Genomic DNA, 17,023 nt, shown 5'->3' with positions numbered 1-17,023 from the left:
TCCCCAGAATGCCAGTGCTCTGACTTGCCCTGCTCCCTCCCCCATTCCTTTATTCACTGTCTGAATTTCACATGAACCGCCAATCTGAGTGAACTGCTGAACAGATGTACAAAAATTTGCTTTCAATGCACCTGGGCTCCTTATGTAGAACCAAGAAATAACTTCTCAGGACAGAAACTGAAGTTCAGACATATCCTGACTTTGCTGATTTGCCTTTTGTTATTAGCCCACAAAGCTTCCTGGTAACCTCTCCCACACCCATCCCACACAACAGCCTCCTATACGGGACAGCTTCGCAACACTATGCCCTAAAGCACACGTTTCCAGACAATCATCCAGGATTAGCAACAACAGCACAAAACTACAGACAGGCAAGCGGTCCCTGACCGGGTATTGGTTGCTCCTACAAGGTGGAAGAGGCTGGTCTGAAGGACAGAGGGAAGGAAAAGCGAATAAAGGGGGGTGTGAATTTTCGAGTTCGGAGTCCTGGATCAACCCTGGCAAGGTACATCGGCACTGGGCAGGCTACACTAGCAGTGTGAGGGTCTGAAAGTCCTATATGCAGCCAAAATGGCGCTGAGAATAAAAATATAATTTAAAGGAAGGTCGCCATATTGTAAACAGTGAGGCAGAACCAGCCACCTCCATTATTCCTGCAGCTGCAGCAGCACCAGCACCAGCGAGGCGCTGAGCACGGGCAGGCCAGGCCGCGCCGTCCCGCCCCGCCGCAGCCCGCAAGGCCCCGGCGATGGCGATGGCGCGGGCCGGGATGCAGCCGCCGGCGCATGCCACAGAGGCAGTGCGAGCCGCCGCCGGGCGGGGGGCAGAGAGCCGGGGACGGGCCCGAGGCCTGGCCGGCGGTGGCGCGGGGCCGCGCTTACCAGCACTGGAGGTGGAAAGCGGCCGGGCAGTGGTCGCAGCACAGCAGGTCGCCGCCTTCCTTGCAGCTATCGCAGCTGTCGTGGTTGGTGGCCCGGCCGCTGCGCCGGGCCTCCTTCTCGGGCCGCCGGCTCCGCTTCTCGCCCTCCTCGCTCTTGGGGGGCGCCAGCAGCGCCTGGATTTGCTGCGCACAGAGAGAGGCGCGGTGAGGTGAGGTGAGGGGCCGGGCCGCAGCCCACCCGCCGCGCCGCGCCCCGGCCCCGCTCACCTCCATCAGCCCCCCGGAGGTGTCCAGGTCGTACACGATCGTCTTGGTCTCCATCTTGCCCCACATTCATTCAGCCCGGGCGCGGCGGGGGGCCCGACCCCCGGTGGGGCCGCGGCGGCTCCTCGCGGGCCGGGCCGGGCCGGTCGGCGCCTCAGGCCGGCGCGGGGGGCTCGGCAATGGCGGGCGGGCGGGCGAGCGGGCGGGGGCGCCGGGCCGGGCGGCGGCGCTCGGCCTAGCCCACGGGCCGCTGCTGCTTCCCCCTCCTCCGCCTGCCGGGCCCGGGGGAGGCTGCGGGGGGCCCCACGCCCGCTGCCATGCCGGGGAGGGGACGGCGGGGTCGGGGTCGGGGTCGGGCTGGGCCTGCGCAAGGCTCCGGGCTCAGCTCCCTCCGCCTCACACACACAGGAGGCGCCGCTGCTTAGGGCCCCGCCACCGCGCACCCCGCGCAGGCGCAGCCCGGACGGGCCCGGACACCTCGGCCGCGCAGGCGCCGCCCGGCCCGGCCAGGACACCGGCGCGCAGGCGCGGCCCGGCCGGGTCGGGCTCCGGAACCTGACCGCCCCGCGCGCAGGCGCAAGCGCGCCCAGGCCGGAGTCCACCGCGCAGGCGCATCCGAGGTGGCTCCGGCGCCCCATCCGCTCAGGCGCGATGCAATTAGGCGCCATTCCCGCGCAGGCGCAGAGTGGACTGCTTCCAGCCCCTTCCCCCGCTCCAGTCCCTGCGCAAACTCAGTGCGAGCAGCCCGGCCCGGAAACCCTCACCGGTCCGCGCTATCGCCCTGCGCAAGCGTAGTGCCGAGTGCTCGGGCGTTCTATGCGCGTGCGTAAACCTTCCTGGGGCGGGTAAACTCGGCGCAGCTGCGGTGGGTGGTATGTGCCAGCAGGGGGCGCGCTCTGCAAGGCGGCCCGGGCGGGCGCTGTGCTCGGCGCTGGACAAGGGGGAGGGCCCATCCAGCTCGCAGCGCAGGGCAGACAGCTGGCCCCTGCCGCCCCGCTGGCCCTCGCCTGTACCCACCTTGCACCTTGGGGGGTCCTGGCCCCTTCTCTTCGAGAGGGAGTGCTCTGGTCCCTCACCTAGGGGGAACCCCACTCCCTCCCTGGGGCGAGTATCCTGGTTCCTCAACTGGGGGGACCCCAGTCCCTCCCTGTGAGGAGCACTCTGGTCCCTCATCTGTGGGGACCCCTAGTCCCTCACCTGCGGGGAGTATCCTGGCCCCTCACCTAGGGAGACCCCTGGTCCCTCACTTGGAGAGAGTGCCCTGGTCCCTCACCTTGGGCGACCCCAGCCCCTTAGCTGGGAGTACCCTGTTCTCTCACCTGGGGGGGGCTGGTTCCTCACTTTGGGGGAGCATCTTGTTGCTCACCTTGGGGGGCCCTGGCCCCTTGTCCTGGGGGGAGGCCTCATTCCTTGTTTTGGGGAAGCCTGTGTCTGCCAACTACAGCCTGGGCAGGTGGCCCAGCAGGCCCCAAATGGCCCCTGAGACTTTGCCAGGCTGGCAGCACTGTCCATCAGGCTGGTACAAGTAGGGACTGTTCTTGTAGGTGTTCACTGCCCCTAGTTCTTGTTGGGCGCCGGTCTGGGGTAACCTGCGGCTTGCTAGTGCAGCCAGGCTCTGATCTGCTGCTGTCTGGGGGCAGAGGGCTCTAGGTGGAATAGAAATATGCTGGGGAGGGGGAGAGGGACTGACACCCTGTGCTTACCCATCACCACTCCAGTGTGCTGCAGCGTCCTGTCCGTCTTGGCCTCTGGAGGCTGCTGTTGAGAGTGCTCATTATGGTGCTGGTTGGTGGGATGAGCTGTGGAGACTGCATAGGACTGAGACCCCTTCCCCCACCGACAATGGCTGGCACGTCTTCGTGTCGCTTTCGACCAAGGCTGGGTTTGCAGGGCTGCACAAGCTCTGGAAGGCCTGTCTTCCCCACCCATTTGATACTTGCTGGGCACAGCTCCTAGGCTGCAGCTCACCCTTCCCCAGGAATGACACCAGTGGCTGGCTCCGGCAGCGCCCACTAGCAGGGCCATTCTGCTGGAACAAGCCTCGCACCACGCTGTGTGTGCGGGAGAAGAGTATGACAAAGCGGGTCTTTGCGCACGATCGCCTGAGCACCGACAAATCTGTTAGTCTGTATGGTGCCCCAGGGACTTCTCCTTTTCTTGGGAGAAGAACGCCATTTCTGGGAGCCCGAAGGGCTGGCCGTGACAGCAGTCATGACACCAACACATGCCTCTGGGCTGGGCCAGTCTGCCACAGTCACCCTGCCAGTCTGGCCCTTTGCCTATTCCTTTTTAACGTGGGTGTGGGGGTCTGACTTCCTCTTTCCCACAGCAGAAGTGTGCATGAGCTGCGTCTAGTGTGCCTGCGTAATCCCTCTCCCTTGGCTTTGTTCTGGTTTCACTGAGCCCAGACCTCGCCTGGAATGTCGGCTCCCAGGGAGCCATTGCCATCACGTTGTTTCCCACTGGCAGCTCTGATTAGTTTCTGGGGCAGCGCTGGGCCGGCAAGGGAGCCGCTGCCTGCTGCTCTCAGGCCTGCATAGCTCCCTGTCCTTGCATGCCTGCAGGAGGAAGTGGCTTCCGCTGACGAGCAGCAGCAGCTTCAGTTCGTGTTGCTTTTAGCTGCCACTGGAGTTAAACACCCTGCAACGGCAGCTGCAGCGGCCCAGGGCATTTAGGAATTGCTGCCTTTACAGAGCCAGGCTCCACTAGCAGCATTTTCACAACTGGCCTGTGATGTCTGAGCTAGCACTTTGGGCGTTATTGTTGTGACGGTTCCCCAGATTCACATGCTTCAGGGCCGAAAAGTCCCTGGCACGCAGTTTGTGGACTCCCATGTGCTGGTCCTTTGGCTGCAGACCCCAGCAGGCAGATCGGACTGTGCAGTATTTTCTCACAAGCGGTGCCCGCCGCGAGCTGAGCGCTGGGGCGGCTGCCCAGGAGAAATTCAGGTGCCACTCAGGCGATTAGCCGAGCGCCCCCAGCCCGCAGCCTGTGTTCCTAGGGGTGGGGTGTATCTGCACACACCTCGGTGCACAGAACAAATGCAATCCACCCACGGATGGCAGAAATGAGCAGGAACCCTGATCACACACCCGTCTAATTTCCCAGCATGGTGAACACCAGGATCTGCAGGCATAAGCAGAACCTCACTCCTTGCAGCTGGACCGCTCCTTCCTGCAGCTGCATGCAGCACTCTCCTCCATGCGGTCACTGCAGAGGCTTCCCCTGTGGTAGGTTCAGCACCTGTCAGCGGCTGCCTGAAAAGAGGCAACCTGGGGAGTGGCTGTGAGCAGGAAGTGTGGTTGTGGTAGGCCCGTGCCCAGCTGCGCTGCTGTGCAGGTGGTTTCATTGTGCATGTTTGCAGCCAGCCCTGGTGCTGCGTGTGTGCTGTAATGTACTGCAGGGCGCTTCCCAGGCTGGAGCAATCCAGACTGCACCCTGCGCTCTGAGTGGGGGAGACATGGGCAAGGGCTGCCCTTACTGGAGTTAGCAGGAGGCCCTCTGTGCTTAGCCCTGGGGCCAGCAGCTCTCTCCCTGGGAGGGCTGAATGGGGAGCTGGTGCCACCCTTCCGCTGGTTATTGTTTGACACTGAACTTCCTGGTGGCTGTGATGGCATCCGGGAGGATGCAGGGATTCTCGCAGCTGCTTTTCTTCTGGAGTTTACAGTTTCATTTCTCCAGGCTCGAGGGAGCAAATGAAGCAGCCGCCCTCTCCCTCCCAACCCACCTCCGCCTCTGGGGAAGCTCCCAGGACAGGGATGGAGAGGCTGCCCTGAGGGTCCGTGCTCATGACACTCTCTTCTAGCTGGTGGGCAGCAGCACAGCAAGTCCAAGACCAGCGCAAGGAGGCCAGTGCCCTTGCTAAAGGGGGGTTGGGCTCACTGGCACTCAGCTCTCTGATGTGAGGGGCACCAGTGAGAGTGGGACCTGGCCAAGGCTAGCAGGGCAGCTGCTCAGAGCCATGGGGCCTGGAGAGATCTCAGGCCAGCCCTGCAGGAGACTCTGGGCCACATGCAAGGGATGTAGTACGAGGGTGGGGCAAGTCCCAGACTGGGGTGACATGGGGATGTCACAGGGAAAGGGCCAAGGGATGGGCATGGATCCGCCAGCGCCCCCGTCTCATGCAGCGACCTGGCTGCTCCCTGCCTAGGGCTGCAGGGCAGCCACTCCATGCTGGAGCAGTGGGAACCAGGGGAGCGCCTTCACCCTCCTGGCTGGGCACGTGCAGGTGCTGAGCAGGGCTGGCCCGAGCTAGCTAGTGCAGCCCAGCACACAGTGCAAACCCCGGCCCATAGAAGGGTCGACCTGGTGCAGAGCCTCCTTGGTGCTTCTGGCTGTAGCTTTGGGGGTGCTCTGGTTAATGTGGGGGTGGGGTCCCCAGTGGCTCTGACTGGTGGAAGGGTTTCGACCAGAAATGATCTGCAGCCTTTCCCGCAGACAGGGTTGGCCTCTCCTGCTCTCCTCGGGGTGTCTGTACCCGAGCTCAGGTGCTGCCCCCGGCCGTTGGGGTCTGCCTGCTCCCAGGGGAGCTGCTGGCCTGTGGCTCAGATCCTGCACTGACTGGACCTTGAGCCTTCATTGCTTGACAAGGAGGGCCTGGGAAAAGGGCAGCTGTGATGGACCATGGGCCTGGCCTGCTCCTGGCAGCCCTGACTGCTGTGGAAGCCAGCAGCGGTGCTCCCAGCTGCGTGCGCTGCAGGGACGCAGTGGGGGGCCCCAAGGGGCCTGCCTTTCCATCCCTTCCCTTAGTCGTCCCCCCAGAGCGCCTCCAGGATGTGCCGTTTCCCCAGAGCGGTTGGCTGGTGCGTTGGGATCCTGGGCTACTTCTGCAGCAGGGAGAGAGCTTTATATGGCCCCACAGGGAACCTGGCCCCCTGTGCATTCAGCAGGGCTGCCTCCTGGGCCGCCGCAGGGAGGGGGCGCGGAAGGGTGAGGGAAGGCCGCCCTGGGAATACAGACCCTCCGGCTGAGGCAGAGAACTGACACCGTCCTGGGCGGGGGCTGCAGGGAAGGAAGGTGGTGGGGGTCCGTGCGCACAGGGACAGCAGACACCAGCTCACAGCACCACCACACCAAACAGGCTCTTCTAAAACACCAGTTTATTAAGGAAACCACTGAAAGAAAAGCCTGGCTCTTCTCCCCAGCACGGCGCGGGGGTGGGCGGCTAGGACTGTACATCACACAACACACACGGCTTCCTGCCCAGGCTGGGGATAGCCTGGACCCCAGGGTTCGGCCAGGTCGGGGGGCACAGCCCTAAGCACCCTTTTCCCCAGCGAGGGTGGAGGGCTCGCTGCCTCACCCTGCCCCAGCACTCAGCTGCCCCTGGCCCAGCCTCTCCTGCCAGCACCGGGTTCGCAGGAGGCCGGAGGGAAGCCCCTTGCTGGTCGGATGCTCTGGCCTGCCCGTTGCCCAAGCCCGCCTGCCCCTTCTCCCAGACAACAGCCTGGCCCTCTCCTCGTTGGGCTGGCAGGCCAGCCGCCCTGGTGAGTGGCAGATGGGAGCCACTTTGTATGGTTCTCAGCCTCCACAGCCACACCAGGGCTCTCCTGCAGCAGCCAAACACCTCATCTCGTCCAGCCGCCCGTCGGTGGCTCCTCCCTGGCGTGCTAGGGTCTCGGCAGCCCTGGGTCTGCAATTCAGAAGGGCCACAAAGCAGAGGAGGGCTGGGCTAGGCACCCGGGGCCAGCAGTCCAGCTGAAGGCTGGTGCTGGCCGCTGGGTTGTGGCCACCGCCTCTGAGAGAATGGCACCTTGAGCCTGGGCCGTACAGGGTGGGAGCTGGGTGCTGCGTGGGTGGAAGAAGATGTCTCCCTGCGCCCGCCTGCTGCAGGAGCCGCCCTGGAAAAGGCCGTGCCAACGCCCCAGGGCCGGGCCAACCCGTATGCCGAACTCCAGGGGTGTGCTTGGGCCATACGGGACCGAGCCGGTGTCTGCACTCACCTAGAGCCCCGCCGCCAGGCATGGGACAACAGGAAAATTGGTGGTGGCAGCGGGCGCAGCCTGAGCCTGGCTACCCAGCAGCAGTGAGCCGGCTCTGGGAGCACAGACAATGCCCGGGGCTATGTGGCGGGCTGGGGGTACCTGAGGCTGCCTTGGGGGGGCTAACCACAGTGCCACAAGGCTGGCAGGGGCAGGACGCATGCCCAGGCAGGATGGCTGGCTGGGGCCTTGGACAGCAGCCCCCCAGGGCCAGGGAAACACTGCAACAGGGAGCTGCCCTGCAGGGTAGGGGACGCCGTTGGCTCCAGGCCAGCTCTGAGCCCCTGCAATCCCCCAGGGGCTCGGTTAGCACGCTGCCCACCACTGACAACCAGGGAGAAGCCTGGACTTCACCTGGGCCCGGCCTGCTCCGGGGGGTGGGGAGGCAGGAGCTTCTCCAGGGCCTTGCACCTGTGGCCCGGGGCTTCCCCATGAGACCCAGCCGCAGGCCTGAGCTGCCGCCTGCAGTCACTGCTGCCCCCTCGGCAGGCCCCGAGCCTGCGGCTGCACTGTGGTCCTGAGGCTCCCATGCCCTGGGCTTGCCCAGCACCCCACTCCTGGCCAACCCCAGCTGCCCGGGCACGGGCAGGGCTGCCGCTGTCCAACCTCCTGCCTGCGAGCAGCTAGGCCGGTGCATCAGACAAGGCCCTGGCCCTGGCCCACGACAGTGGGCAAGCCAGGTGGCAGTTCCTTGGCCAGGTCTGTTACTGCTGCTTCTCTCTGACCTGCATGGCAGGAGCACTGCGGCCGTTCTGCCCACGGGCACCCAGCTGGGCCCCTGCTCCCAGCCTGCTGGGGAGGAGCCTGGCCCTGAACCCGCTCACGCTGCACTGTGCTTGGAGCATCCATCCAGGCTTGGCCCTAGCCAGGGTCCCTGGAGTCTGGGCTGCAGCCCCTGCCTGCTGGGCGCAGGGTCTCCCCTTAAACAGCTCCCGTGGGTAGAGGGCCTGCCCCTGCCCCATGGGCTGGGGAAGGGACATCATCTCTCTAAGCCACAGACAGTTCCTCAGGTGCCGGCTCTAAGAGCAGCTTGCTGAACCCTGCTGCTGTGCACACAACCGGGGCGCAGGGGAGCCTGGGCCCTGCCCTTTGACCTTTCTCCAAGGGTCCCTTGTGCCCAACCAGGCTGAGCCCACATAGCGCAGCCCTGGGAACTGCCCCAGGAATCCCTCGGCTGGCGCACAGCTGGTAGCCAAGCAGCCAGGCCTGATTGCAAAATGGCCTGTGGCAGAGAAGCTGTCCCAGCCTTGGCCAATTCCTCACCGCCAACCACGGATGCCATCCTCGGGCCAGCCTGAACCGCTCTGCCTTGGGCCCCAGCCCCGGCGCAGGCAGGTGGCCAAGCCCGCGCACTCAGGAAAGCCTGTGCTGCAGGTCGGTACCGATCCCCTTTTGCTGGTGACCTGAACAGCCTGAGCCAGTCAAGTCTATCGCAGTGCGGCTGCTCCTCCGACCCTTTCGGGGCTCTGCTCTGAGCCACTCCAATCTATCCTCCTCCTCGAGCTGTGGGCCCCAGAGCTGGCCCAGGATCACGCACACAGGGGGAACAACCCCCTGTTAGGTATTAAAACAGCCCCCCAGGCTGACATGAGAGCTTCAGGGTGCGGGGTCCCATGACTTCAGGCCCCGCTTGGCATGATGCCCGAAAGCGTGGCTGGCCCCAGTGACACGGAGCTGTGTTAAAACGCCCAGGGATGCAGATCGCTTTGTAGCAGTATCTTGGCCTCTTCAGGGCTCCCCACTCCCCTGTGTCACCTGCCCACTGGACCCGGGACAACTGGATGTTTCCAAAGCACCACGTGCCACAGCGCCGAGCCTGCAGTCCCTCCGGCCACAGGTCTGCTGGACAACACTCGCCCCCGCAGCGCCGTTCGGAGCCCGGTCGCCCAGCCAGAGGTTATCTGTGCCGGGCCGTGCGGATGTCACTGGATTCTCACTTGTGGGGCAGTTTGTACCCAGGCGCTGGAGGCTGGCGGCAGGGACAAGGCTGCGCCCGGAGGGAGACTGCGATACCATGGAGTGAGGAGCAGTGCCTTACAGGCAGGGCTGCACATGCCCAGGCACCAGGCTGTGCCCGTGTCCTGCAAGCCCGCTCTCCCAAGAGGACGAACACCTGCATTCTGCTCCCCCACTGCGCACATGGGCCGGGGAAGAGAGGTGCTGCAAATACTGGGGTACGAGCTCTGCTTCTGTGCAGCCGGCTGCCACCCTCCTGCTCCTGCACCGTCCGGCATGCACCAGAGGAGGGCAGACTGCAGTAACGCATGGCCACGGCTCCCCGGCTCGGCTGCTGCACTGTGGTCCAGGCTGCAGGGACCGGAGGGGAGCAGCGGCTGGCAGTGGCAGCCCAGCGGGGGAGCAATGCAGCAAGTGCACCGAGTGGGGGCCATCCCAGGCCAGAGGCAGCTGCGGCTGCAGAACACGGCGTGCATGGGGCTGTGTGCGGTGCGGCCAGCAGCCGGCCGCGCACTTGGGCCACGTTTCCTTCTCTCCACGCCGGCGGGGAGCGCAGCTGAGGTTCCGGAGCCAGCTCGGCAGCGGGCTCCTCACCGCGCCTGCAGCCTCGGGGCAGAGTCCACAGGCTACAGCCCAGCGCCGGAGATCTGAGGGGCTGACCCAGCTCGGGGGAATAAGCGTCTCCTCTGTTCCCTTTGCCCCGGGCTGGGCCAGGCTGGCGATGAGAGGGAGGCCGCAGAGCCCGGCCCGGCGAGCTGGCACTCCCCAGCCTGCGGGCCGGAGAGGGTGGCCATGTGGCTGGCTCTGGGCTGGCTGACCTGTGCAGGGCTCTATGCTGCATGGCAGAGGGCCCGGGGCCCCCTTCACCTACACGGAATCCAGAGTCGCTCTGTGCACAGCCCCTCCAGGGGCACGGGGTGGAGGATGGGCTGGGCAGGTGGGTGGGTCAGTGCTGGCAGGAAGGGGCCAGACCAGGGCTGGGAGCTGGGTCACTGGCTCCTCCCTGACGGCACGTGGCCGGCGTCTCGTGGGGACAGTAGGTACAGTCCCTTCCTGCAGCATGCCGGTGGGGGCCTGCGGGGGGCAGAGGACAGGGCTGCTGGGGCTGCCCGCTCCTTCTGGCTCAGCACCGCCTCGGCCTAGATGGAAACCTCATACTCCCTCGTGTCCTGGAAAGGAAAGAGACTGCAGGGGGTTGGACACTTGCCAGCAGGGCCAGGGCATTCTCTGCCCAGTGCCCCACCTTGTCCCCACCCCGGCCCTCTCATGTGCTCTCTCCCTCCCTCCCTCCCCTTCCGGCTCCCCCCCACCCTTCCCCCCACCCCAGGCTCAGCTCCTGCTGCCCAGAATGAGCCTTCTCCTGCCCCAGTACACAATGGGGGGTGGGAAGGTCTGGCCAGGGCTCCCCCCACTAGAGGTGCACCGGGCTGCCCATTTGCGCAGCAGCTCTGAGCCCTCTAGCCAGGGCCAAGCCTGCCCCCAGCTCTGGGAAGGGCCCCAAGCAAAGGGTTTTACCTGGGGCTGGGCCCCAAGCAGGCAGCCTGGGGCCGACCGAGCGGGGTCAGTACTTACTCCTGCCTCGTAAGCGGTATTGTCAAAGGCCGATTCCACCAGGATGTGATCATAGGGATGAGAACCAGACAAGGGCAGCTGCAGGGACGGCTTCCCCTTGAGCCTGCAGGGGCACCATGAACAGAGGTGACCTACGCTGGCACAGTGCTGACGGGCTGGGGCAGAGCAGGGGGCAGACAAGAACACGGAGCCAGGCTGGGGAGCCGGGGCATATGGAGATGAGGCCAGGGACAGACAGGGCTGGGCCGGGTCAGGGGCCGGGCAGACGGGCCCAGGGGCAGGGAAGACTCACTCACCTGGAGAAGTAGAGGTAAACGCCTCCCAGGAGCAGCAGCACAACAAGCACCGGCAGGAAGACAGCGATGGCGACATTGGGGCCAGGCTGGGGGTTCCCAGCGGGCGAGACCTTTGCGACTGGGGGAGGGGAGGGAATGTAGGGGGATGAGACCAGGGCTGTTGGTGAGCTCACTGGGCACCAGGGGATCCTGCGCCCACTTCTCAGGCACTTCCGCCCCAGGCACCTCAGCGACAGGCGCTGGGGCCAGCCTGCTGTGCTCACCGGGAGGGGGGGAGGGGGCCCAGCCTGCTGTGCTCACCGGGAAGCGGGGAGGGGGCCCAGCCTGCTGTGCTCACTGTGGGGGGGAGGGGGCCCAGCCTGCTGTGCTCACTGTGGGGGGGGGGAGGGGGCCCAGCCTGCTGTGCTCACTGTGGGGGGGGGGGAGGGGGCCCAGCCTGCTGTGCTCACTGGGGGTGGGGGAGGGGGCCCAGCCTGCTGTGCTCACCGGGAAGCGGGGAGGGGGCCCAGCCTGCTGTGCTCACCGGGAGGGGGAGGGGGCCCAGCCTGCTGTGCTCACTGGTGGGGGGGAGGGGGCCCAGCCTGCTGTGCTCACCGGGAAGCGGGGAGGGGGCCCAGCCTGCTGTGCTCACCGGGAAGGGGGGAGGGGGCCCAGCCTGCTGTGCTCACTGTGGGGGGGGGGGAGGGGGCCCAGCCTGCTGTGCTCACTGTGGGGGGGAGGGGGCCCAGCCTGCTGTGCTCACCGGGAGGGGGAGGGGGCCCAGCCTGCTGTGCTCACTGGGAAGGGGGGAGGGGGCCCAGCCTGCTGTGCTCACCGGGAAGGGGGGAGGGGGCCCAGCCTGCTGTGCTCACTGGGAGGGGGGGAGGGGGCCCAGCCTGCTGTGCTCACTGTGGGGGGGAGGGGGCCCAGCCTGCTGTGCTCACCGGGAGGGGGAGGGGGCCCAGCCTGCTGTGCTCACTGTGGGGGGGAGGGGGCCCAGCCTGCTGTGCTCACCGGGGAGTGGGGGAGGGGGCCAGCCTGCTGTGCTCCCTGGGGGGGCAGCCTGCTGGGCAGCTGGAGCCTGGCTGTGAGCTCACTAAGCCCAGCCCAGCTTCCTAGAGAATGCATCCCCCAACCAACACCCCTTGCTCCCCCCAACACTCAGCCCCACCCCCCACCAACACCCCCTGGACCCCCTACACTCAGCCCCAGCCCCCAGCAGCCCCCACCCTGTTCATCGGGCTGGGAGTCCCTGCAGACGAGAGAAGCCCACCTTCTCCACTGCAGACCTCCAGTGCTGCTCTCTGGGGAGCCCTGCCATGTGAGCAGCACCCGTGGGTGCAGCTGTGCCAGCTGGCCTCCAGTGAGCCCAGCCCAGCCCAGCTGCACCCAGCTGCACCGCTCCCCGGCTCTGCACTTCTGCCCTCTCCTGATGGATCAGGGACATCTGCTCTCCCCACCTGTCTGCTGGCCACCCACTCCAGGCCCCTGCCCCACATCTGCCCTGGAGGGACCCCTGCCTGGGCGCACTGGGGACAGCAGGACCCGTCTGCATGCGGCGTGCCAGGCTCTTACCATCCAGGTTGCGGTTGCTGTAAAATCCGTCATAAGTGGCTGGAAGAAAGAGGGAAGAATGACAGGCAGGAAGGGGCAGCGGCTGGGCTGAGCAAGGGGCAGGAGTCCAGCGCACAGGGCGGTCGGCGAGCAGGGCCCAGCCAAGGGCCCCACTCTGCGCCAGTCCCAGGCAGCTCAGAGTGGCTCCAAAGTGGAAGCCCAGGGCCGGCGCTTTGCTGAGACGTGGCCCGGGGAGGCCCTGCCCCGGGGCTGACATGGGCACGTGCTCCCCGAGTGTGGGCCGGAAGCAGGAGTCAGGCTAGAGGAGGCAGGGCCAGTCGCCTCTGCAGCGCCGGGAATAAGGCAGTGCCAGCAGTGACTGGGGCACCGCTGCTGAGGGAGCGTGGGCCTGGCGGGGCAGCCGTGTCCCTCACACGCTGACCATCGGGGGTGGAAGCTGGCGTGCCTGGCGCAGTCCCTGCTGGAGAAGGCAGGTGAGACGCCAGCTGCCGGGGGCGGGGGCCAGCCGTGCCAGGGCAGACTCACCAGCCTTGCAGATGGGAGGAGCGCTGTGCCACTGCGAGGGGTGGCCAGGCACACAGCGCAGGCTGGCCTCGCCCAGCAGCACGTAGCCTGCGGCGCAGGAGAAGTGCAGGGTGGCCCCCGCCTGGTACAGCTTCTTCTGCGGAGTCTGGACGCTGTTCTCGGGGGCGCCCGGGTTGTGGCAAGGCTCATACACTTCCGCTGCAGAGGCGAGAGGGCACAGGGGTGAGACGCAGACCCGCAGCTGGGCCATGAGCAGAGGGCTCAGTGTGAGGCCAGGACTCCCTTTGGGAGCATGGGGAGCCTCCCTTGCAGGCTGGGCCTGGCCCAGGGCTGGGAGTGGGCAGCTCTTTGCCAAGCTGCTGCCCTGGCCCAAGGGCACAGCCCCATGGGAGGCTGAGCTCAGCACCCCACCAGCGGCAGCGCCCCCATCCCCAGCTCCCAGGCATCAGGGTGCCAGCACAGGCCACGGGGCCAGGAAGGGCTCTCCCTGACCAGGGGCACAACGGCTGGCCGTGCCAGGGGCCCTGCCCATGAGCTCCTAGCCCACGCAGGGGCCTGGCGGCCGGCTGTAGCAGCCACAGGCCTGGCACTCACGGGTGCACTTGGGCAGGCGGTCGCTCCACTTGGGGCCCCCAGCCTGGCGGTCCCGGCAGGTCAGCAGGCTGCCTCCCGTCAGGGCGTAGCCCCTGTCGCAGACGAACAGCACGGTGGAGCCCGCCGGGAACTTGGTGCTGGAGACGATCCTGCGGCTGTGCTCCACGTCCCCGGGGTCCTTGCAGGAGGTCACTGTGCAGGACAGGGCAGTGAGACACATGCCAGCCACAGTGCCAGGGGAGACCCCCAGGGCCGGAGCCAAGGGGAGCGGTGGCCCTGCTCCCTGAAGGGTACATGGGGGCGGCAGAGCTGGGCCGTGGCAGGCACCAGGCCAGCAGGAGAAGCACAAATGCCTCATGGCTCTTCCCAGCAGCACCCCATATGCCCAGGGGTGCACCCTCAAGCCCCTTTGCACCCCCAGGTCAGAGCTGCACACCATGGCCTGGAGCCCTGCCCCTGGGCTGCAGTGGGTAGGGGGAGAGCCAGGGCTGCGGCTGGCAGCGAGGGCTCCTTGGCACTCCAGCAGGGGGAGCTCTGGGCACAGCAGAGAGAGAGAGAGAGAGATCCTGGCCCTGCTGAGTGCCAGCCACTGGTGTGCCCGCCTGTGATGGGGTTCAGGGGTCCCCCTGCACTGCACCCCGTCCGCTGGCAGGAGAGACTCTCACTCAGCAGGTACAACAGCAGGTTTATTAGGCGACAGATGCCCAGTTTCTCACAGAAGCGACAGCACAGCAGCCAGAGACAGTCCTTCCAACCTGTCCTGGGGAGAAGACCCCCAGGGGTGCCCCTCTGGGGTGTAGCTTTCCCCCTCCTCAGGCTGGCTGCCTTCCAGCTCTCCCTTTTCCTAGCCTCTAACTGCCGCCCCCGATTCAAAACCCAGCTCAGCTCCTCCCTGCTCTTTGTTCAGGCAGAGGTGTTACCTGCCAGTTGTAGCCCCAGGGTCATCCTTAGCCACTGGGAGCTGCTGCTTGCCTCGGACATCCAGCCTGACTCACACATGCACTCCCCCCACTCCATCACATCTCTCCCCCCTTCCAGACCGAACTGAGCGGGGTCACTTAGCCAGTGACCTGGGGAAGTTCGGGGCCCTCCCTGCGTGACAGGGCATCACCTATGGTGCTGTTGTTCCCCTTCACATGGACCACCTCCATGTCATAGTCCTGCAGGAGCAGACTCCACCGCAGGAGCTTGGCGTTGGCCCCTTTCATGTGATGCAGCCAGGTCAGGGGTGAGTGATCGGTGTACACGGTGAAACGCCGTCCAAACAGGTACGGCTGCAGCTTCCCCAGCGCCCACACCATGGCCAGACATTGCTTCTCTATGGCTGCGTAGTTCTGCTCCCGGGGCAGCAGCTTCTTAGTCAGGTACACGATGGGGTGTTTCTCCCCTTTGTCATTCACTTGCATTAGCACCACCCCCAGCCCCACGTCTGAGGCATCGGTGAACACCAGGAAGGGCTTGTTGAAGTCTGGATTTGCCAGCACTGGGGCCCTGACCAGAGCCTCCTTCAGCGCGCAGAGGGCCTCTTGGCACTGCTCGGTCCAGACCACCTTGTCAGGCTTTCCCTTTTTACACAGCTCCATGAGGGGAGCTGCGATGGAGCTAAAGTGGGGCACAAACCTCTGGTAGTACCCCACCATCCCAATGAAGGCCTGGACCTGTTTCTTAGTCTGGGGTGTTGGCCAATCTCTGACAGCCTCCACTTTAGCTGGCTCTGGCTTTAAGCAGCCGCTGCCCACCTTGTGGCCCAGGTAGGTCACCTCAGCCATTCCCACCTTGCACTTCCCTGCCTTGATAGTCAGCCCGGCCTTCTGGAGTCGGTCCAGCACCTGCTTGAGTTGGGACACATGGTCCTCCCACGTCTGGCTGAAGATGCAAATGTCGTCCATGTAAGCCAGGGCAAAGCTCTCCATCCCTTTCAGTAGCTGGTCCACCAGACGCTGGAAGGTAGCGGGTGCCCCCTTGAGGCCAAAGGGCAGGACCAGGAACTCGTAGAGCCCCACAGGAGTGATGAAAGCCGACTTCAGCTGGGCATCTTGGTCTAATGGCACTTGCCAGTACCCCTTGGTGAGGTCTATGGTGGTGAGGTAACGGGCTCCCCCCAGCTTGTCTAAAAGGTCATCAGGCCTGGGCATGGGGTAGGCATCCGATACAGTGATGGCGTTAAGCTTGCGATAGTCCACACAAAACCGAACAGACCCATCTTTTTTAGGGACTAACACCACGGGAGAGGCCCAGGGGCTGGACGAGGGTTGGATCACCCCCAGAGCCAGCATGTCTTCAACCTCCCGCTCTATGTCCTGAGCCGTCCTCCCTGTGGCTCTGAATGGCACACACTTGATAGGGGCGTGGGTGCCTGTCTCTATTCGGTGGACAGCCAGGTCAGTGCGTCTGGGTCTGTCCGAGAACAGCTGTTGATGCGAATGCAGCACCTCCTTGATCTCCGTCTGCTGGGCAGGGGTCAGCTGGTCTGAGAGGGGAATAGACTCCAGCAAGGAGCCGGCTCCAGTCCTTGTGAGTAAATCCACCAAGGGATCATCCCCCTGCCCCTCCCAATGTCTGCACACGGCCAGCACCAAGTTCTCTCTGTCCCAGTAAGGTTTCATCATGTTCACATGATAGACCCGGTGGCTGTGGGCCCAGTTCGACAGTTCCACCACATAATTCACGTCATTTAGCTGTTTGACAACCTTGAAGGGCCCATCCCAGGCCGCTTGCAGCTTGTTCCGCCGCACAGGTACAAGGACCATCACTTGATCCCCGGTGGCATAGGCTCGGGCCCTGGCGTTACGGTCATACCAGACCTTTTGCTTCCTTTGGGCCATGGAGAGGTTCTCCCTGGCCAGGCCCATGAGCTCGGTGAGTTTTTCCCGGAAGGTCAGTACATACTGTACCACTGACTCCCCTTCAGGAGAGGCCATCCCCTCCCACTCTTCTCTGAGCAAGTCCAAGGGTCCCCGTACCCTCCTTCCGTACAGCAGCTCAAACGGGGAGAACCCCGTGGATTCCTGGGGCACCTCCCTGTATGCAAACAGCAGGTGGGGTAAGTACTTGTCCCAGTCATGGGGGTATTGATTCATGAAGGTTCTCAGCATCTGCTTCAGAGTCCCATTGAACCTCTCCACCAGCCCATTGGTCTGCGGGTGGTAGGCTGTGGCCCAGGTGTGCCGGACCCCACACTTGTCCCACAAGCTTTGCAGTAGGGCCGACATGAAGTTGGACCCCTGATCTGTGAGGACCTCCTTGGGGAACCCCACTCTGCTGAAAATGGACAGCAGTGCATCTGCCACGGTGTCAGCGTTGATAGAGGTCAAGGCCACTGCTTCTGGGTATCGCGTGGCAAAATCTACCACTACCAAAATATATTTCTTCCCCGAATGCGTTGCCTTGCTGAAGGGGCC

At 64.9% G+C, this 17,023-nt stretch overlaps 2 protein-coding genes across 2 annotated transcripts in view; both read right to left on the bottom strand.

The window, feature by feature from the left end:
* Positions 1–1,596, bottom strand: part of PHF12 (PHD finger protein 12) — a 42,987-nt gene extending 41,391 nt beyond the window's left edge. Inside the window, exons 1-2 of the mRNA XM_075013735.1 lie at positions 1,148–1,596; positions 882–1,063 (exon numbers count right to left, since the gene is read on the bottom strand). Of these exons, the coding sequence (XP_074869836.1) occupies positions 882–1,063; positions 1,148–1,213 (248 nt within the window). The 5' untranslated portion in view covers positions 1,214–1,596. The remainder of the gene's footprint in view (positions 1–881; positions 1,064–1,147) is intronic.
* Positions 1,597–6,237: 4,641 nt separating this feature from the next.
* The window catches only part of SEZ6 (seizure related 6 homolog), a 49,965-nt gene continuing 39,179 nt past the window's right edge, over positions 6,238–17,023 (bottom strand). Inside the window, exons 13-18 of the mRNA XM_075014112.1 lie at positions 13,623–13,814; positions 13,029–13,226; positions 12,504–12,542; positions 10,950–11,067; positions 10,654–10,756; positions 6,238–10,266 (exon numbers count right to left, since the gene is read on the bottom strand). Coding sequence (XP_074870213.1) covers positions 10,234–10,266; positions 10,654–10,756; positions 10,950–11,067; positions 12,504–12,542; positions 13,029–13,226; positions 13,623–13,814 — 683 coding nt within the window. The 3' untranslated portion in view covers positions 6,238–10,233. The remainder of the gene's footprint in view (positions 10,267–10,653; positions 10,757–10,949; positions 11,068–12,503; positions 12,543–13,028; positions 13,227–13,622; positions 13,815–17,023) is intronic.

The sequence above is a fragment of the Carettochelys insculpta genome, chromosome 19 (assembly GCF_033958435.1).
Source record: "Carettochelys insculpta isolate YL-2023 chromosome 19, ASM3395843v1, whole genome shotgun sequence".
Lineage (NCBI taxonomy): Eukaryota > Metazoa > Chordata > Testudines > Carettochelyidae > Carettochelys > Carettochelys insculpta.
The sequence above is the reverse complement of the archived record's forward strand: the minus strand, read 5'-3'. Positions and strand labels throughout refer to the sequence as shown.